This window comes from Carettochelys insculpta, chromosome 13 (assembly GCF_033958435.1).
Source record: "Carettochelys insculpta isolate YL-2023 chromosome 13, ASM3395843v1, whole genome shotgun sequence".
In the NCBI taxonomy this organism is placed as follows: domain Eukaryota; kingdom Metazoa; phylum Chordata; order Testudines; family Carettochelyidae; genus Carettochelys; species Carettochelys insculpta.
Genome location: NC_134149.1, coordinates 24,905,013 through 24,926,992, shown reverse-complemented (window position 1 = coordinate 24,926,992; position 21,980 = coordinate 24,905,013). Strand labels below are relative to the sequence as shown.

At 43.3% G+C, this 21,980-nt stretch overlaps 1 protein-coding gene across 3 annotated transcripts in view; it reads left to right on the top strand.

The window, feature by feature from the left end:
- Positions 1 to 4,296: 4,296 nt before the first annotated feature.
- OPHN1 (oligophrenin 1) overlaps positions 4,297 to 21,980 on the top strand; it is a 140,823-nt gene continuing 123,139 nt past the window's right edge. For 2 of the 3 annotated variants that reach the window (XM_075007784.1, XM_075007782.1), the window contains exon 1: positions 4,631 to 5,467. In XM_075007784.1, coding sequence (XP_074863885.1) covers positions 5,314 to 5,467 — 154 coding nt within the window. In that variant the 5' untranslated portion in view covers positions 4,631 to 5,313. Of the gene's footprint in view, positions 4,561 to 4,630; positions 5,468 to 21,980 lie in introns of those variants that run through there. The other variant, XM_075007783.1, reaches the window with a different exon arrangement.

The window sequence follows — 21,980 nt, the reverse complement described above, 5'->3', positions numbered from 1 at the left end:
GCCACTTGTGAAGGAAAGTGGCATGTGTAGAACCAGCCTTTGTGTATGCAGGAGCAAGATTAAAAAGGCAAAGGCACAAAATGAGCTCAAGCTAGCTAGAGACATAAAGGGTAACAAGAAGACATTCTATTAATATATTAGAAGGAAGAGGAAGACCAAAGACAGGGTAGGTCCTCTGCTCAGTGAGGAGGGAGAAACAGTATCAGGAGACTTGGAAATGGCAGAGGTGCTTAATGACTTGTTTGTTCTGGACTTCACCAAGAAGGCTGATGCAGAAATGCCTAATATGGTGAATGCTAGTGGGATGGGGTTAGTTTTAGAGGATAATATAAAAAAAAAGATCAAGTTAAAAATTACTTGGAAAAATTAGGTGTCTACAAGTCACCAGAGCCTGAGGAAATGCATCCTAGAACACTCAAAGAGCTGACAGAGGAGATATTGGAACCTTTAGCTGTCATCTTTGAAAAGTCCTGGAAGTCAGGAGAGATTCCAGAAGACTGCAAAAGGGCAAATATAGTGTCCATCTATAAAAAGGGAAAAAAGAAAAACTCAGGAAACTACAGACTAGTTGGTTTAACTTGTGTGTTGGGAAAGATAATGGAGCAAGTGATTAGGAAATTCATCTGTAAACATCTGGAAGAAAATATGACAATAGGTAACAGCCAGCATGGATTTGTGAAGAACAAATCATGCCAAACCAATCTGATAACTTTCTTTGACAAGATAAAAAGTATCATGGATAAGGAAGAATCAGTGGATGTGGTATACCTGGACTTTAGTAAGACATTTGATGTGGTTTTGCATGATCTTCTTATCAATAAACTAGGCAAATCCAACTTAGATTGGGCTACCATAAGTTGGGTGCATAACTGGCTAGATAACCATACTCAGAGAGTAGTTATTAATGATTCAGAGTCATACTGGAAGGGCATAACGAGTGGGGTTTCATAGGGGTCTGTTTTGGGACCGGTTCTATTCAATATCATCATCAACAATTTAGATATTGGCACAGAGAGTACACTTATTAAGTCTGCAGAGGATACCAAGCTGGGAGGGGTTGCAACTGCTTTGAAGAATAGGGTCAGGATTCAAAATAATCTGGACAAACTGGAGAAATGGTCTGAGGTAAACAGGATGAAGTTTAATAAGGACAAATGCAAAGTACTCCACTTAGGAAGAACCAATCACCTTCATACATGCAAAATGGGAAGTGACTGTCTAGGAAGGAGTATTGCAGAAGGTGATTTATGGTCATAGTAGACCACAAGCTAAATATGAGTCAATAGTGTAATGCTGTAGCAAAAAAAAAAAAAAAAGAAAGAAAGAAACATGATTCTGGGATGCATTCATAGGATTGTTGAGAGCAAGACAAGGGAAGTTATTCTTCTGGTCTACTCAGCACTCATTAGGCCTCAATGGAGTGCTGTGTCCAGTTCTGGGCGCCACATTTCAGGAAAGATGTGGAGAAATTGGAGAAGGTCCAGAAAAGAGCAACAAGAATGATTAAAGGTCTAGAGAACTTGAGCTATGAGGGAAGACTGAAAGAACTGGGCTTGTTTAGTTTAGAAAAGAGAAGATTTAGAGAGGACATGTTAGCAGTTTTCAAGTACCTAAAAGAGGGTTACAAGGAGAAGGGAGAAAAATTGTTCTCCTTGGCCTCTGAGGATAGGACAAGGAGCAATGGGCTTAAACTGCAGCAAGGGAAGTTTAGGTTAGACATTAGGAAAAACTTCCCAACTGTCGGGGTGGTTAAACACTGGAATAAATGCCTAGGTAGGTTGTGGAATCTCCATCACTGGATATTTAAGAGCCAATTAGAAAAACACTTATCATGGATGGTCTAGACCAGGGTCAGCAATTTGCAGCTCCAGAGCCGCATGTGGCTCTTTGAGGAGTCAGTTGCGGCTCTGAGAGCTGCCGCCGCTGACTCTACGTGCAGCTCCAGAGCTTCCATTTAAGCGATGGCAGCTCCGGAGCCACTGAGCAGTCAGAGGTGGCAGGGAGCCCAGAAGTGAAAGCTGCCCAGCAGGGGGCTGCCCCACATGGGCAAAAGTTAGTCTGCAGGAGAGTAGGGGAGGCTGAGCCTGCCCCTGCTAGAGGTACATAGCTGCACCAACAAGGCAGTGGGGAGCAGCGGAGGAGCTGTATGTGCTGAGGTGAGTTAATCCTGTGGGAAGGGGGGAAATTGGGGCTCAGAAGGGTTAAGTCGGAGGCAGGGAGGAAGGTTGAGGTTTAGAGGGGTTAAGCCTAGGGGCAGAGGGGGAGTTTGGGTTCAGAGGGGTTAAGCTGGGTTGGGGGGTGTGGGGTGGAGTTTGTGGAATGTGGGGGTAAAGCCTGGAAACTGGAGGCAGATTTTGGGGCTGAGGCGGGTAAAGCCTGGAGATGGGGGTAATTAGCTTTCTAACTGGTATAAATAACTGCATGTGTGCCTGCACTGTTATTAAAATAGGGGTGGTAAAAAGCAGAGCTTGACGTTATTTACTAAGGACTGTCTCATATTCACGTGCATTTGTGGCTCTTGAAGGATTGATTTTGTAACTGAATTTGAAAAAATAGCTCTTCTTGCTATTTCGGTTTGAGACCCCCTGATCTATATGGTGTTAGTCCTGCCACTGGCGCATCCTTGGAATATCATGGAAGGACAGAGAGTCCAACACCGCCATCCTTGAGCAAGCTGGAATCCCAGCCATGCACACCCTCCTCAGGCAGCGGCGGCTCCGCTGGCTTGGCCACGTGCACAGGATGAATGATGGAAGGATTCCAAAAGACATCCTGTATGGTGAGCTAGCCTCTGGCAAAAGACCTCCCGGACGCCCCCAATTGAGCTACAAAGATGTTTGCAAGAGGGACCTCAGGGAGGTAGACATCAAGCCGGACAGCTGGGAGGAGCTGGCAGATGATTGCAGCAGATGGAGGGAGGAACTGCACAAGGGCCTTCAGAAGGGTGACATGGGGATCAGACAGCTAGCAGGGGAGAAGCAAGCCCACAGAAAGCACAGTAAGGACCTGCCAGACACCCATTACACATGCAACAGATGCAGCAAGGACTGTCACTCTCGTGTGGGTCTTCACAGTCACAGTCAACGCTGCAAAAGATGATCCCAAATGGAACTATGAAGGGCGCAATCCATAGTCTACATAGACTGAAGGATGCCTACTACCACTACTAGTCCTGCCATGAGGGCAGGGGACTGGTTTTGATGGCCTCTCAAGGTCCCTTCCAGTCTAGTGTTCTATGGTTCTACGTTATGGAGGGATTGGTAGCCGAAGAGTTCCCAGCACTAGGGAATTCCCAAGGGACTGGATGGAGATAGGTCCTGCTGTGAGGGCAGGGGACTGGACTTGATGACCTCTCAAGGTCCCTTCCAGTTCTATGAGATAGGTATAGGTAGTATGGCCCATGCATCCCAGATAAACAGCAGACATATTATGGGAAAAAATACTGACCACTGCATTATCCCTGGCTTTCCCTACCTTAGGAAAATAGGGACAGGAGGCTCAGAACTCGAGCTGTAGATGCAGATTTCACTTGGATTTTTTTTAAATCCATTTGCTTGTTTGGAAAAGCTTTATTTGGTCCTGTTCCCAGTCATTTTTCTATTTGCACGTGGCAGCTGTGGGCGCACATTAACCACACTCTATTCCCAGTGGGTGAAATGCATTCATAAAGGCCCCATCATGCTTCCTGTTCAGGGCCCCAGTCAAGCGGTGAATAAGGTTCCTCAGCACTGTAGTCAATTTCACTATCAGTGGGTTTTGTCCGGCATTTTTTACAAGCCTGCCAGCTTTCATTGCAAGCTCTACTGTAGCCATTTTATCACTGGAACAGACCGAGATGGGGGTCTTTTGTGAGGCTCCTATGATAGCACAGCAATAACACAGCCCTACCTTAGGGACCATTAAGAGGGTCAAGGGAAATCAGAGCAGACAACACAGAGTTTTTGCTCAGTCCATCCTTCATTGTCCACTCCTGAGCTTCCCTTTCGTGAGGGATTCTCTGGAAGAGCACCACAAGGGGAGCTAGTAGGTAGGGGCTTGGAATCAGAGCGGGGTCCTATGACTCGCAGAGGCAAAACATCCCTGCTGATCCCCCGGAAAGGAAAACTACACCTCCCAAGCAGCCCTGCATGCACCCTGTGGAGGAGGGAGCGCTGTGCTCCCGCGGGCTGGCATGGATTGCTCATCACGTTCAGCTTCCGCAGGGAGGTGCTTGCAGCCGCTGCCCTGCCTCTATTGTGTCTCCTCCCTCCTGCTGTCCAGAAAGTGCGAGGCTATATTAACAACAACGTGTTAACCCTTGAGGGCTTGGCTCAGCCCAGCCCAGGGCAGGCAGCCAGAAGGAGGGAGGGAGAGAGAGTCCGCCGGAGATGCCAGCTCATCGTGCCCAAGAGCGGTCATTCAGCTCCGGCCGCGAGGGGTTCCCGGGGAAACACCCCAGCTGATGGACACGGTGGCTTAGGAGGAGAAGCCAGCGGAGCGCACGGGCAGATCCCCGGACAAGCCTCGGACCTCAGTAGTGGCTGCAGGGAGATTGGGGGAAAGGGAGCTGCTGCTGCTAAGGTGTGAGCCAGAAGCAGCGGGGGCTCAAGCAGCAGGCGTCGGGCACGGTGCTCATGCAACTCTGGTTTACGGGAATGGGCGAGGGCCGTGAATGCTTTTCATGCAGATCGGGGAGGCAACTCCTGGGCCGGTTTCCTTGAGGGCACCATCCCGTTCTCTCTCCTGTTTCTTTAAGAGCGCCGGAGAAAAGGGGAGGTGCCAGCCTAGCTGGGAGGCTGTTAGTCACTTGGTGCTGGAGGGATACGAGGGAGGAAATCCTCGCACAAAGCCGAGCGGTAGGGGGTGGGGACGCTCCGGGGAGCCAGAGCTGCCTGGACATTTTCCAGCCGGCCCAGCCCCTGCGTTCATTCAGAGACGCCAGATGTGCCTGTAGCCCTGGAGGCAGCGTTTGCAGGCCGGAGAAGGGCAGCGGAGCAGGCACCCCTCCTGCTGCTGTCCGGGTGGGTTGTCCCCAAGGAATGGGAAGGACACCGTGTACTTGCGGAGGGTGAGAAGAGGGCAAGAATGAATCGGCTCGAAGAGAATGCTGGAAGGTCCTGTCGTTCTGCCGCATGTTTGCAATAGAGTGCGGCCGAGCAACCTGTCCCCTCCTTCTGTGAGATACAAATCCTCCGCAGGAGACAGCCGCCAGGATCTCGTGTCGTTCTAGCAGTGACGTTGAGAGATTCCCAGCCTTCAGCCGTTCTGATTGTTTTTTTTAATTGGCACTTTTTTTTTTTTATTTTGATTTTTTTGAATTTTTCCCCAAGGAACATGGGGCACCCTGCCTTAGAGTTCAGCGACTGCTACCTGGACAGTCCAGATTTCCGAGACAGGCTGAAATATTATGAGCAGGAGCTGGAGAGAACCAACAAATTCATAAAGGATGTGATTAAAGATGGGAATGCACTTATCAGTGCTATAAAAAGTAAGTAAAATGATATTGCCTTGTTTAAACATTCCTTTATACCTAAGTGCATACATCACCTATAGCTTTGCAATGATGCTAATATCTGTGCGTTATTACCATATACATTCATCACATGCTACTGTACATTCATTGGTCACATGCTGCTGTGTAAAGATATTGAAAAATATCAGTGCATAACCAAACTTTTGTCCTTTTTAATGATAAACGCAACAATAAATTTCCTGCTCGGCTGTTGGACAGTTTTCTGACTGGAGTATGTAAGGAAGAAGAAAAGCTCTGTGTAAGCTCCAAATATTGTCTTTCTACCAATAAAAGATATTACCCCACCCACCTTGTGTCTACAGTATCTGAGATATTTTACAAATGTATCAATACAAAATTCTCTGTTTAAAATGACACTTTCTGGAGTAGCGTGCAGAGCTCTATTCCCCTTTCATGCAGCATACTATGAATGCCATTCTGTCTTTATGGATGGTCTTTTCAACAAATGTTGTGGAGTGAGTGAACTGGGGTTTGTTATGGGTGTATTGTCAGTATAAGTGCCTAGTATACCCAGTGGCAGGTTAATGTTTTTCTTCAAAATAGACAATATTTTTGTTGATGAGCAACAGTTTTATCATCTTGCTTATTTATGGTATAATGTAGGTAAGTCTGATACCAGCAAAGAACAGACACAACATGGTGGGGAGAGAGAGAGAGAGGGAGTGTGTGTGTATTTGTTGTCCTAAAAATAAGTACTACAGAGTTCTAATGTAATTACTATTCTATGTCATGAAGAATACTTCAAATACAGTAAAGCTACAGGGAACCGTCCATTCTAATTTCTGTAGTGTAGTACCTGAACAAAGATCAGTGATACTATATTTTATTTGTTGATGACCTTAGAGGCCAGAGTGCCTTCAGAAGGAATTAACACTTTGAGTCAAAGGGAGAAGACAACACGTAAAATAATACCAGTGAAGGCAGAATGCCACAACATGTCAGCTTCCTCAATGGAATAAATTCTAGAGTAAGGGAGATCTATTTAAATCCTCTGCCATGGCTTCAATGGGAGTGAGGTGCCTAAATGCCATCCATTATGAAGCTCTCTCTAATTTCTCAGCTCCCCATCCATATGACACAGGAATAATAGTCCTTCCCTACCTGGTAGGACTGTTGTGAAAAGAGGGTATCTATTTCCAGGATTGTCAGGTGCTCAGATAAGTACCTAAGATCGAGGAGTTTCAGTTGTGGAGAGGTTATCAGTTGTGGAGATTGTACTAAAGGAAATTCTTGTGTTTATCGCTTTTCCTTTTCTCTCTGTGGTTTGCCAGCTACAGCCAAGGTCAAACAAACCAATAGCTACTAGATCATTGGCTTTCTTATTTGGAAAGTGAAATCTTTCAGCTGTTTCATACAGTGTAAATAAGTATTTATTTAAGCAGCTTGATAGCCTGAGTAAGTATGAGAAGGAAAGAGGTGGAGGAGTTAGCTAGTCTTTTCTGATTTAGCTCCTTTGGGCCTTTCTGTGGGCACAAAGGGTCTGGAAGACCACCAACTGGGAATGCCCCAGTATGTAGGTTTTTTTTTTTTTCATCTTCAGGCGGGTGCTGACCTAGCAGACTGCCTGTCTAGCTAGCACCTGTGTACTCACTGCAACATCCCTATCGGGTATTGGAAAGGCGGTCCAGAGTTCTCATTGGTTCTGGCTATTCTCTGCTGGTGTTTTTGGTCCTTTGAGGTCATAACTAGTTAGGTGAGCCTCGAAATCTTCTCAAAGCTAGTCTAACTGGAGCTAGCATGGAATTGGGACCAACATCATGAAGCTATAATTATCTCTTCTGCCCCTCGTTCTAGTTGCACGCCGTGGATACTGGGCTAGTTTTCTACTGCATGCCTTCACTACCTGAATGGACTTTTGCAGATATAAAACCAGATTTCAGTTAGTGAATAGGACCCCCTGAGTGCAGTTGTGACTCTATATATGCTCTGCATTTTGCATAATTTATTTAATTGGGAGAGGAAGAAATGCAGGATTCCAACAGGAAAGCCCAGTTCAAAGTGTGATTAATTCATGGGACAAAGAGATGGAAGATTTTGATTTGCTGCAATTATTTGTTCATAAATTGGACTCTGACTAGTGTAATTCTTGGAAACCAAGTGTTACCCAGCAATAGCTTAATGATGCAGTTCATTACTTGCTGTGGGATGTATCTCCACGACCTGATTTCTCCTCTGTCTTGCATTTTCGGCTATCATTTAAACCCATGCCAACTGATTGCAAAATGTTTCTTCTGATGAAATGGTCTATTTACGCCATTATGTGCAGGTATAAATGACAGCAGAAGGTGAAAGGCAGTGGAGAATCAAGACTTGCATCCTTACCATTTTACCAAGGTTGGGCTTGATTCTCCAAAGTCTTTGGCATGTTGAACTCCCATTGTAATAAGTGGGAGTTTGTTATCAGGGAAGAGCTTGGAAGATGGACTTTCATTGGATACAGACTGGATGATAAGTACAATTAACCCGATGTAACAATATATACCCTTCCATCCCTCTCATTTTAAATTCAGCCATTATAGTGTTATTTAGATGCTTATGTAGTTACTTGGGCTCTGTGATGAAGGACTTTGACTCTAAAAGTGAAGGGGAATTGTGTGTTTTAGCAGATGTTGAAGCCCATTTACTGCAGTAATGCAGGTATTAAGAATGCATAGGTAGACTTCCTGATACCATGTTGATGACTTTGTATCTATCTAAGATTTTGGTAAAAAGTTTCAGGTTATTAATTTCTGTAAGTGTGGTACTCCATCAATTTAGTTTGATTTATTTATGTTTTGGCTTCATATTATAACACTGTAAACAACTAAGTCTTATGTTTCAGTTTTTGCACTAAAGCAAATTAATTAAACTCGTTGGGTGCTGACAGGCTTCTAAAAATGCCAAACACCTGCTGTTTCAAGAAGGCAGGCTATACAGCCTGGGATTGTGTCGAAAGACAGCATTGTGAGCTTGTATATAAGTAAACACAGCCACTGAATTGGGTGCACTGAACACATTCATGTGAGCTCCCTAGGAAAATATACTGTTCTCCTGTAATTAGAAAATAAGATCTGCTAAGTCTTAGGACAGGAACATTGAATAGGTCCCAGATTAAGACTCAAAATTTGAAATGATCTTTTAATACATATCTATCTTCCAGCTTGTGTGTGCAGAACAATATCGGGTTCCTCTCAAGATCTACTGTAAAATAAAACTGAAGTTTGATATTTTTCTCACCTACAGTTTCAGAGAAGTAGCCATGTTAGTCTCTATCTGTGCCAAACAAAGCAAACAGGGCTGTAGCACCTTAAAGACTAACAGTATTATTTATTAGCTGTCATGGGAAGGACCAATTTCTTCAGATTCTGGAGCAGTACTAAGAGAAAAACTGAGAGAAACTGAGGAATCAGCTGAATATAAACATTTAAAAAGGATGGACGGTGAGAGGGAAAAAAAATTCTATGAAGTATCAATTGAGTTAAGTAGGATGTCTGCCATCCCTGCAATGTTTTCTATCAGTTTTTCTCTCAGTATTGGTCCAGAATCTGAAGAAGTGGGTCTTTCCTGCAAAAGCCCATTACCTATTAAATAATAGTGTTAATCTCTAAAGTGTTCCAGGACTGCTTGCTTTGTTTTCTTTCCACTTATGTTGTGTCATGCTAAAGAAGTCAGTGGAGCAATTCTTAATTTACATTTGTGTGAAAGGGGAATTGGGTCTCACTTCTCCAGAATTTCTGTAAATATCACAGTAATCAATGCTCATGCATATAGACAATAGACACACAAAGAGAATGTCTGGCTAAATACAGAAGCAGCTTCCCCTCCCTTGGTGTTCACGCCTCCAGATCAACTGCTGGTAGTAAGCCTCACCCTTGCTGACTGAGCTAACCTTGTTATCCCCACCCTTGCTCTGGCTTATTTATGCCTGGCCCTGCAGATTTCCAAGACCAGCATCTGATGAAGTGAGTCTTTGCTCACGAAAGCGCATGCTCAAAACTTTTCTGTTAGTCTATAAGGTGCCACAGGACCCTTTGTTGCTCCTCTGAATTTTGTAGTGGTTATATATTTGGGGAATATCTTCTGAATTCTATGTCAGATCCATCCGATGTATGCAGTTTTTTTTGTCTTTTGTGTATCTACTTGTCATACAGATGTTTTTAAGTGCTAGATATTATTGCAAGATCTAAAGTTTAAATAAATAATCTGTGTTGTCGAGCAAGTAAAGGTTGCTGAAGTGTGAGAATTAGCCAGGAAAATTTGCAGCATATTCTATCAGAATTTCTTTAGATTTTTTTTTTTTTTCAACCAAACAAGTTCATCTGCAGTATTTGCTGGACCTTAAATAAAAGCCAAAGTGGAGGGAAATGGTTCTCAGAGGCACTGAGTGCACTTAGATGCCTCATGCCTTTTGAAGGTGATTTGAGTGACTCCCATTTGTACCTTTTGAAAATTTGCCCTTTGTAAATAGTTTGACGCTTTCATAAGGAATGCAAATGAAAGGGCTAAAATATTTAAAAATTATGGACCAATATAAAATGCTGTATAATTATCCATTGCTAGGTTGGGTATCTGAAGCAAGTTTAGTGGGCAAGTTTTTAGTGCACACTTTAAAAAATTTTTGAAATATGTCACATTGTAGGTTGCCTGCATTAAATGCTTGAATGTTTCAGTGAATGGCTATTTCTCTCTCTTAAGTTGAGTAGTTTGCTGGCTTACTTTGTATGTGTGTGAAAATGCACTTTCTTCATCCCATTTTTAAGACTAGTTCCCAATTCATGTGAGAGACAAACACTAAACTCTGGGGCCTGAGAAGAGCCCTGATGTCATCAATTGGCAGTGATTCATTGTCAGTAATATGAATTTGGTTTGCCTCAGTATAACTCGCTCTAATGTTTGTATTCTCAAAGCCGCCTCGTTAACTAATTCTCGTGTTCACAAAAGTCTTTCCCCTCCATCCCTAACATAGGTAGTCTTAAATACTAGACCACATCTGACCATTTCTCCTGGAATCTCTGAAGCCTCTGCACTTTTCAACTCAATCTATTTCTTTAAATTCATTGTGAGAGAGAGAGAGGGAGGGAGAGTTTGTGTGTGTGTGCGCGCAGCACCCTGGATTTTCCCTGAGAGAAAAGGAGAAGGCCAGGAAGGAGGAAATCGTAAGTGAGATTCTTCTCACAATGTCTTTCAGATGCTTTGTGGGAACTGGGGGGGGAGACCAGGTCCACCGTCCCCATCCCAAACTGACAAGAATTGGGAGATCTGCCAGAAGTTCAGAATTATCCCTTTGAGTATTCTGTTTATTGATACTGGTTCTGGAGCATCATCCTTGCCTGCTCCCACCAGCTCAGCTTGGACTAGGCTGGGCTAACAGTACATCTTCTGCTGACCTTTCTTCCTGAACTCCCTGCAGGAAAGGTAAAGGTGCTGCAGAGTCTGCAGACTGGAGGGCTTTGGCCAAAAAGTTTATACACCTTCAGATTGTATTAATATTTCTACTGATCGTTCATTGACTGGGGGGACTGGGATGGTGATAGGACAGCGTTTGGGGGGGAAAAGAATTAAAAAAAAAAAAAAAAAAAAAAAAAAAAAAGACATTGTGCCTGTCCCTCTGGTCTTGCTTTGTCCTGCGAGTTGCAGAACCCTGTCCCCTTGGAGCCACAGGGATCAGAACAGCAGACTGGGGAGTTTTGCCATGGAAATGACACTTGGGCAGAGGGAACTCCTCAGAGATTTCCTTCCATGTATAAATCCATGGGGGTGGCAGGGGATATTGGGTGGGGAGTATTTATTCAGAGGTAGGCAAAACATACAAGGCTATCTGTGTGAGCTCTCTGAGGGAGACCTGAAAGTAACAAAGCAGGGGTGTGAATTTAGGCTTCAACTTTGTTAGTTCTTGTAATGAAAAGCAGAGCCCCCTTTTTCTTCTGTCCATGTGCCTGTTTCCCCAGGCTACTTCTCAACAGAGACTGCAAACGTGAGAGAGTCTGGAATGACCAACTCTTTTGCAGGCTGTCAAAGCTGCGCCCTTGCTTCACACCCCTTGCAGGGGGATTCAGAAGAGGATTTAAAATCCAGCACGGTTGAATTCTGGCCAGTGCTGGAGACCTCTGCGTCTGTAAGGCATTGGCCGTATCTTACTACATTTGAATGTGGGATTGCCAAGCCATTGAAGTATTTCCCCAGTTAAGAAAAGGAGATGGGGTGAGAAGAAACTTCCATGTAAACTGAGCGTCTTTGCATTGATACATTTATAGCTAACGTTCCTAGCGAGGAAGTGAATGATATAAAAAAGACTGTTGTGGATCGTGTGGTGGTGAGATCTCTGCAGAACTGAAATGTTGGGGCATGAGAGTGTTGTTCCTCAGTTATTTCAAATGTCTCAGCTTGGGGAAAAAATGAAAAAGTCACTTGTGTGATACACTCATTTGTACTGCGAAATATATATCCATCCCTTTTCTGTACTACAGAACGAAAGGCTGATAAGGGTTTCCTCTGCGGCCCTGGGATGATCGTTGTGTGCCTCGGTTCCTTCATCTGTGAAACGCAGATAGTGCTTGACCATTTCCTTTTTTAAAGCATTCTGGGCTCTTTGGATAAAAAGTAATACATGGGATTAATTTTATGGGATGCAGAGTGCATTCAGCTCCTATTCGTTGTTAAGAAGACCCATCATCAGGATATTGTGTCAGTTTAAAGCCTGGGGAGGGGAGAGGTAACTATACTTGCCCTGGGCTGTACTTAAAGTTTGTTTTAGTTTTAAAACCACATTTCACTTTTGTTATGTATTATTTTTCTCTCTCCTACTGCTGCGTGAAACCCAGACAAATAGATTATAAAGGGTTCATGGTGAAACTGACTAGACCCAAAGTACTGTCATGCAAACTCTAAACTAACTGAAAATAGAGAGAGTTTTTTTTCTCTCTAATCTGGTTCAGTTGCAATCACCTGAGGTGTAAAGTGTAACAGGAGTAGATAACAAATGTGTTATTGACTACATCGTTTTTAAGCAGAGCGGAGAGCAGTCACCACCTCTGGAAGCACCAGAACTTTATTGTAGCTGTACATGTGTTTTCATGATGATAGGTGCAACGTTCGTGTTACAGTGTTGTCATGAATGAATACCTGTTAAGGGGTAACCCCAGAGAAGGTGGGTTCTCTGTTGGATGCAGCCAGGTGAGCCAATAGTGCAGAGAGGTGTCGTTTAAATTGAAACAATTACAGGCTGAGAGTGGCTTTGTTCTGTGGCTGGAGCAGGCTTAATCCTGAACAGGCTGAAGGAATCCAGTAAATATCTTGGCCACGTCATAAATCAGAGCATAGATATGTAACTAGAAGGAAATGTTTAGGTAGACATGGTCAGGTTATTTTTATTTTGGATTTGGTGTGGGACTTTCTAGGCTGGTTCGTGTATTTTTCTCCTGTACGAAACTTCTAAGCTGAATCCCAAGTAAGTAATTCTCTTGCTCTAACCTTGATGCTGATGTTTTTAGTTGCTTTGTAAAACCTAGCAACCAAGTGTAGTTTTTTGTTTGTTTGCTGTTAATAAATTACTATTTTTTAAAGCAATTATTGGATTCCTGTGTCCTAGAGGAATGTCTGCATATATTCATGTCTATGCTGAAAAATCAGCTATCAGGTTTTACATCTTAATTCTCTTTGTTTCCAAGTCCTTCCCAAAGGAAGGGTTGAAGCTTGGGGTTGCCCCTTAGGGAGAGATCCAGCTGTGTCTTCCTGGCTTTTTTAGGGGGGAATCTGTGACCTTGCGGAGCTTTTTTTAAGCAGAGCCTATGACGGCAAGGTATTTTTGAGGTTTTTGCGGGCCCCCACCTTCTGCACTCAGAGTGGGGATCGGCCCTAACAAATGTACACACGGCAGAGTTTTTTTGATCAGAGAGAGGAGAAACCTAGGTTGTTTCTGTCCCTCTTCCAAACCCCTGCCCTCTCTTTCCAATGCCGTGGCTTACATGTTCCACCAGCTGAGTTACAGAGCCATGTGCCTACAAATATCATTTGTCGTGCAATTTTTTTTTCTCTATAAAGCTGAGATGCTCCATAGCTTGACTTTTTTGTTATTGTTTTGATATGTTCCTGCCCTCCCTTCTGTCCTGTGTGGGTACCGATAGAGCCACAAAATCATTGGAAAACCTGACATTCCTGCTGTCCATGTTATCATGGGCATCATTCATGCTTGCACCTCACAAGAAGGAGACTCTTTCTGTGGCAGCAGGGGCTTTGTATGAACAAACTAAGCTGTGACCAGTTCTATTCACAGCAGCCCAGGACTAATACAATCAAGAGACTTTCTTCATACATGACAAAAGCTACAAAGGGAGGCCAATAGCTGGAGAACTCGCTTAGGAAGATGTTTTAAATTAAGACTTTCAATTAAATAAAATGGGCCATTTTTGCGCTTCGGAGTCTCGTGGAGTAAGTCACTCAATGGAAAAGCCCAGGCATATGATTAAAATAATACGTATCTGTTGAATGAGCTTCTGCAGTAATTAACAGAGAGCTGATCACAACAAGGCTAAATGCTCAGAGCACGTAGCTGAATAAAAATTTGTGTGTTATAGGGTTGCTTTTTAATGTAAATTCTCCCTACACTAAAACTTCTTGCTGTTACAGCACTGCTCTATTGGAAGAGCACTAGTAGGCCTTTTCCAGACAGGGAAACATTTCCCGTTCTTCATCTTCAGGATGTGTGACAGGGACTTGGCCAAAGTCCACAAAATGGCGTCTTTGGTCATCCACTTCCAGCCCTTGCATTTAAGCTGTGATGGCAGCCTTGTAATTCCATACGTTTCCTATTTGCAGTACCATATCTGCTTTTTAGGATTCTGCACCCCCACCCCCTGTGCAGGAAATGCCCTGCCAGTCCAAATTTGCAAAGTCACCAAGCCACACTTACATTAACTTCATTTTATCTTCCTGTCTCCTTCTCTCTCCACCCGCTGCTATATATGTACACTATTCCCCTGCCCCATTTTTGGTGGCTAATCTCTCTTAATTTTTATTGTTCCATTTAAATATCTTCCTGAATTCAAAGAATGAACACCCAGGGCTAAGTAAAAATAACAACCACATGATCTACTTACAATCAGTTGCACAAACAGTGGGCTAATACAAATGTTTTGGGATACAAATTTCAGAATTTAGATATCTAATTGTGACCGTAGATCCAGTATTTTATTCACACCCTCAATATAGGTAAAACTTAGAGGTTGGATTGAGTTTTCTGAGAAAACTTGGCTTGTAGGGCAGAGTCACCATTTTTTTTGTTATGATTAGCAGAAAAACAAATAATCTTCTAATCCAGCCATACACTCAGCATTAATTTTTTTTTGTTGACGGTTCAACACAACATTCAAACTATAATAACAGTATGGACCTTTTTCTATATTGTTCCCACTTATGACTTTAGTGTAAGACAGGAGTCCGTAACCTTTCCTAGGTGGAGTGCTGAAATTTGACTTTTTGACCTCTATGTATGGTCTGAGTGCTGGTGATAATTTTTAAATCACTAGTAGTCCTACTTAGAACAGCTTCATTAATAAGTAAATGAAGATGCAGAGTTTTCCCGTTTAGGTGGTGGTTGGTAGCATGAGCTGGTCTTTTTTTTTTTTTTTAATGCATAGGCGGCATGGGGTAGGAAGAGCAGAGCTGAGCTTCCGCCTCATGTGCCAATGAAAATTGTCTCACGTGCCAGGGGTTGCTGACCCCTGCTGTAAGCTCTTCAGGACAGGGTTGGGGTACTCCTTTGTCTCAGCTCATTGCTACGCAACAGCACCTCATTTGCTTAACTATCTTTGCTGTTGAGAAAAGATAGCACCAATCCCTGTGATAGCTTAATGCCAGAAAAATTTATCCATTCCTTTCTGAAGTCTTCATCTTTCTCTGACGGTCGAGCATCAGGTACTTTTCAATGTAGTCTGGATGTTCTGACCATCCCCTTCCCTATTTACATTGACTGAGCATCTGGCACATTTGTTTTTAGTCACTGTAGTCCTATTGACTTTGGAGCTGCAGCAGAGAACCTGAATGCATACATCACGAAGATTCATATGCTTCTTGGGAGAACTAGGTACAGCACAGGGTGCAATGATATGAATAATCTTGAAGTCTCCTGAAATGGAGCGATGTGGTGAAGTAAACATGTTTTAATGCTTTCTGGCTGAAGATACAACAGCCTTTTGTGCAGCATTACATAAATATAAGAGCCTTGCTGAGTTTGAAATAGGTAGTGTGTTTTGATGCAGCATGTCAGGAATTCAGATGCACAGCAACTGCTGTGACGGGAAGGTCCCTAGGGAATGTTCCCCCATCCACTGATCATGGCCACTGACACCCACTTTCTTGCTCCCTGGGGCTCCCCACCACTCGGTCTTGCTGGGTCAGGTCCTCTGGTCTCCCCGACTCAATGCACGGATTTGGGGTTACTGCCCTCTAGCAGAGCAATGTAGACACTGACTTATTACAGCTGTAGGGGAATGCAAATCTGGGGCACAGCACCCAGGAAACCAACCTCCAAAAGGGATTAACCCACAGATAATTCGGTCTGTCTCTATGCAAAAGATTTTCAGAGAGGGCTCAGGTAAGCCCCTATTATCAATGAAATGGAGATATGCATAGTGGTAGCCCTCCCCAGGTAATAATTACGTACTCTGGATTTGATTGTATAAACAAGAGTTTTTATTAAGCAAAACCATTAGGATTTAAGTGATTTTTTTTTTTTAGTGAAAACAGGCAGATCACAGAATCATAGTATCATAGAATGCTAGAACTTGAAGGGACCTCAAGAGGTCATTGAGCCCAGTCTCCTGTCCTCATGGCAGGACCAAGTACCATCTAGACCATCCCTGATAGATGTCTGTCTAACCTGCTCTTAAATATCTCCAGAGATGGAGATTCCACAACCTCCCTAGGCAACTTATGCCAATGTTTAACAACCCTGACAGGAAGTTTTTCCTAATGTCCAACCTTAAACCTCCCTTGCTGCAGTTTAAGCCCATTGGTTCCTGTCATATCCTCCGAGGGTAAGAACAGTTTTTCTTCCTTCTCCATGTAACAATCTTTGATGTACTTGTAAACTGCTATCATATTTCTCTCAGTCTGTGTCTACTCTACCACCTTCCTTCGAAGGAAGGATGGTAATTAGGGTGTTGGGAGTTTACTAATGAAGTGCTGCCGTGCAGAGGCAGCACTTCATTAAGCAAATTCCCCCCCACGGCAACTTGGAAGTTTTAAACTTCGAAGTACTGGCACGCTTCTGGCCGCTGTGCAACTTCGAAGTCCCCTTACTCCTCAAAATTTTGCATACCTCTTTCGAAAGTAAACCCATCTTCGAAAGAATCCTTCTTTCCTTTATTTAATGGGAAGAAGGATTCTTTCAAAGATGGGGTTTACTTTCGAAAGAGCAGCGTCGACACTGGCTTTCTTCTTTTGAAAGAAGCTCTTTTGAAATTAGAATATGCAAATGATGCACCAGATATGCAATTTTATGCCTCATTTGCATTTTTGATTTACCTCATTTGCATACCTCTTTCTGAAGAGGAATGCAAGTGTAGATGGGACCGGGGCATGTCAGGCAGACTTCAAAGCAGGCTGAAGACAAAAAACTTAGTTATTCCTATCTTAAATAAACTTAGGGCAAGAAACCATTTTTCTATAACTTATAACCCATGGGGAAAATACTGGATCAAAATGGCTTCCGTGCCAGCTGGTATGGTCACGTATCTTTCTAGTACCAACTGCCTTCTAGACTTACAGGACAATAAAGGCTGTTTACATGTCATTAAGTTGATCACATAATCATTGGGATTGGGGCAAAAGTAATTGCCCTCATTAGCACATTTAAAACTATAAACAGAAATACACTCCATATTTCTAACTTCACATACGTGCACAAAAATAGAATATACAGATCCAGCAAATTCTAACACTATACTGGTAGGTTACATGGGGTATTTTTGGCCAAAGCATCTCTGAGTTATGCAGATTTTCATGAAGTATGGAAGGCAGGTCTGTCACGACTGGATACAGAAATGGACTTAGATATACGCTGGCCACTTTTAGGTGTGCGGGTCCGGCATTTGGATGCTACTGGGGAGCTTCAAAATCCTGGCTTAGACGGTGCTTAGTCCTGGAGATGCCTAAAATCCTTAGGTAGTCAGGTTTCTGCAAGTGAGCATATGGACAGCCAGCAATCTCTTGGAGCCTGGGTACTTCTCTCACATCTAAACCATAGCAGGATCCTCAGGCTATAGGTTCCCCCATGTAGCTGAATGACGGGACGTGTTTTGAGAGGTGTTTTTCAGAACATACCTAAACCAGCACTAGACATCTAGGATGGGGGATCAGAAGCCTTATAGCCTTATAGCCCTTATAGCTCAGGGATTGTTAGGAGACCTGGATTTAATTCCTGGCCCCTATATGATATGGAACGGGTATCTGAAGGGGAATTTCCCACCTCTTAGGTGACTACCACTGGACTATAGAGACTTTCTCTGGCCCAACATATATTTCATTCTTTGTTCACAGTCAAATACAGTAAACTCTTTCATATCCGGCAGCCCCACAGTATTTAAATATTCTAATATTCTGGATAATAGAGAGGTATTCCTAGCAATGCATAACACTAAAGAAAAAAGATTAAATATTAAGAAACAAACAAAAATATATGCAGAGTCCTTTCTTTCCCTACAACAGTGGCATTGTACGCTGTAAACTTTTATACTGTATTTGTTGTATGTATTTGTATTTACGTTCATTATACTCAAGTATCGGAGGGGTAGCCGTGTTAGTCTGGATCTGTAACAGCAACAAAGGGTCCTGTGGCACCTTATAGACTAACAGAAAAGTTTTGAGCATGAGCTTTTGTGAGCACAGACTCACTGACATCTGATGAAGTCTGTGCTCACGAAGGCTCATGCTCAAAACTTTTCTGTTAGTCTATAAAGTGCCACAGGACCCTTCATTGCTCTTTCATTATACTGTACGTATGGAAAATGGAACTAAAATTGGGGGATGGTTAAAATGCTGGTTATTCGAGCGTTCCGGATAATGAAATGCTGGATGTGAAAGAGTTTGCTGTCACATCAGCATGAAAGTTTCCCACAACAGAATATGCTGTAGTCCAGATACCTCAGCCCTGACACACATTCACGTCTCTTGCAAAATACAGTGTAGGCACTCAACTTCAGGGCTAGGGTCATGGTCATGGCTGAGAATCCCATACAGTGACTGGTTCTATCATCTGGCCCTAACTCCCTGAAGGGGTGGGATTTAGGCCACAGCCCTCTCCTCAACATTTCCTATTGGTTTACCTAAGTAGATCCTTGCTCATTATGCAGGCTTTTGCACATCCCGTTGTTAGGCAGCTAACTCTCCCCCATGGTTGTTCAGAGAGGCTATCAGTCCAATTTGGGGCTGCAGATTGCACTGGGGGGCAGGGCGCCTAAAAGGTAGGCAGAGCAACACCTAGGTCCCGTTATGGATCTAGTGCTAAAAGAACAGTTGTATTTTTAGCACTGGCTTTGCATTGGTGTGCCCTTTGTGTGGTTAATCATATTAGTTTTGGAATCAGTCCCATTGTGTTGGATGATGATTGGTGTTGCAGGTAATAGAACATTCTGTCAGTGATCTTATGTGCCCTTCTGGCCTCTGCTCTTCTCTCACAATCTGATATAAAATGGCTTTTGATTGCTCAGTTGTAAGTTGTGGCTATCTTGGGTCACCTATACATTCCAGGAAGAGGTTGTGTGTGTGTGTGAGAGAGAGAGACAGAGAGAGAGAGTGTGCATGTGTGCTGAACCTTACCCTTGAAATGAAATTTTGCGTATCACTTTTATTTCTGAATTTGCCTACACATGACAGCCTATTCAATCTCAAAGTTTCTCTAAAGCACGACGTATAAAGTCTGTGATAGAGTGGGTTGTGGGGGAGTAATAATGAGAAAAATGCAAAGAGCCAAACAGCTCATTTTTTGGAAGAGCAGGTTTAGCATCTGTGATGGGGGCCCTTGGATGTGTTACTGTCTCTAAGATCAGAATGTCCTGTAGTGAAAGAGACCAGCTGATCCTGTGCTTGACTTGGCTGGAAGGATGTATTGTGTATCCCTGATTCCTTTTGTCCGCTGTTCCCCTCAGCAGAATATTCAGGCCTCTTCTCTGCCTACAACGCACATGTTGCCAGGGTGTGTGAATCGCGCACACACACAGGCTGTGTGTTCACCTTGATGTGGGTGTAGAGGTTGGAATAGAGAATGCAACTGGTGTAGAGCTTTTGCATGGAAGTATGGGAGAATGAATGCAAAGGATCTCATTTACGGTCTGCATGGCCTATGTATCATGGATCTAGCCTCCATGAGCTGTCCTGTCTTACTGTGCCAGAAGATGGTAAGATATAGCAACCATGGGCTGTTAGTTCATTGAAGCAGCAGCAGTAAGCATGGAGTGGCCTGAGGGGAAGATTCCATTCCCTGTAACTACTGCAAAAGCCCCATATTTTATTCACACTCCTGCTTTCTCTGCCACTGCGGTAAAGACTGAAAAGCTCCCCACAGATATTAGCTCTGCATACATAAGAGGTTTGGCTTTGAGTCACTTGAATTAAGTTATCCTATCCTACAAAGGGAGCTACAGTTGAGGGCCAGTCTATGATACATTAATGAAGATGTTTGTGGAAATCCTCCCTGTGGATATACAGAAGCTTTCTGTCTCCTGAAAAGCCACTCATTTAATTGCCCAGTACACTGAAAGGGAACCCTGAGAAAAATATACACAGCTCTGCTCACATCCCTCAGTCCAAACCAGTGTCAAAAGACTATCTTTGCCTCCAGTGTTTGTAATACAGCTGCCATTATACCAATCTGGCTTTTTAAAAAATCATTCCTTTTTCTTTCTGTTTCCTTTTCTGCGCTCCATAATTTCTGCACTTTCCAAGTCACGTATCTCAGGTGATGTCAGTAAATGACTAGGAGCTAGATCCTGCTTTCATTTAAGACAATAATAAAACTTTCACGGGCTTTAAGGGGTACAGGATCAGGCCTCTGACTAGTAAAACGGCTGTTAAAACAAACTATTAGTAACTGGTCAGACGTAATATGATTTACGTTCCAGGTCTGCCTGGCCTTGTTTTCCTTGGTAATCCTGTCTTTCCTGCCTGGAATGTGTCCAAAGACTCAGAATTTCTCATTATATCAGTATGGTGACAGTTCCACAGTGAAATTTGTATGCATCGGACTAAAATAAATTGCTATTTTTTTCAAAATATTGCTACTATAGCATGAGAGGCCATCATTATGGTACAAATTCAGAAGAAGGAGACAGTTTGAACAGTCTTGCCCATGAGAAGTGTTGTTACAGGTCCAGCCAGGGTCACTGTACATAGTGAATCCGGCAACTTTGTCTCTTCATTAAGCTTTTCTCTTAAGGGACTTCTGGATGTGTTTCTAAAGAGAAGCAAAACATAACTCCTTCTCTTTATTTTATCCTTTTTTCTCCCTACTGCTTTTCCCTCTCTTCTCTTTATTTTCCTAAACATTACTAAAAGCCCCCCTGGTTCTCCTGTCTGACACTAAGACTATGTCTGCACTAGCCCCGCCCTTTTGAAAGGGCGATGCTAATGAGACACGTTGGGGTATGCTAATGAGGCACTGCACTGAATATGCAATGCCTCATTAGCATAATGGCAGCTGCGGCACTTCAGAAGTGCCGCTTTCAATCACACGTGGCTTGGCTACCCGGGGTCCTTTTCAAAAGGACCCCGCACACTTCGAAATCCCCTTATTCGTATAACCAAATGGGTTATTCCTATGACCAAATGAAATGCTGCATAGTCATTGCAGTGCCTCATTAGCATATCCCGAAGTGCCTCATTAGCATCCTCCTTTTGAAAGGGTGGGGGTGGGTTAGTGTAGACATAGCCTAAATGTTGCATATATCTTTTGAATGACCCCTCACACAGCATCTCTTAAAAAAGTGCTGATTCACTGCTGTATGGAAAAAACCTCCCTTCTCCCTCAATTGCCAGCATGACTTGTTTTGGGTATTAGACTGGCTGTGCTCTAGAGGCCGAGAAAAGATTGTCTTCCCTTTGGGAGTAGGGCAAACCATTCACGAAAGCATTACTCCTGCTTTGGCATGATTACTGCCTTGTATTTGTTATCTTCTTTCTGTTCTTCCCATCCCTGTTCCCAATCGAACTAGGTTTTAATACTGGTAAGGATGAGAGGCCAATTAACATACTGGTCTCAAATATACATGCACTGCTCAGGAACTCTCCCTCAGAGTTTATGGGGGAAGTTTTCACAGGCACAGATGGCAGCCATTTCTCCTTGACTCTTTTGCTACTATTTAACATGAAGGCACCCTTGCTCCTATCACAAATCATAAAATTCAGGGTGCAACATATTTGCTGATTGAGAACACAATTCTTTTCAGGGAGAAGGAAGCCCTCCGAAATAGGCTGCAAACAGCTTGTTTGTTAAAGA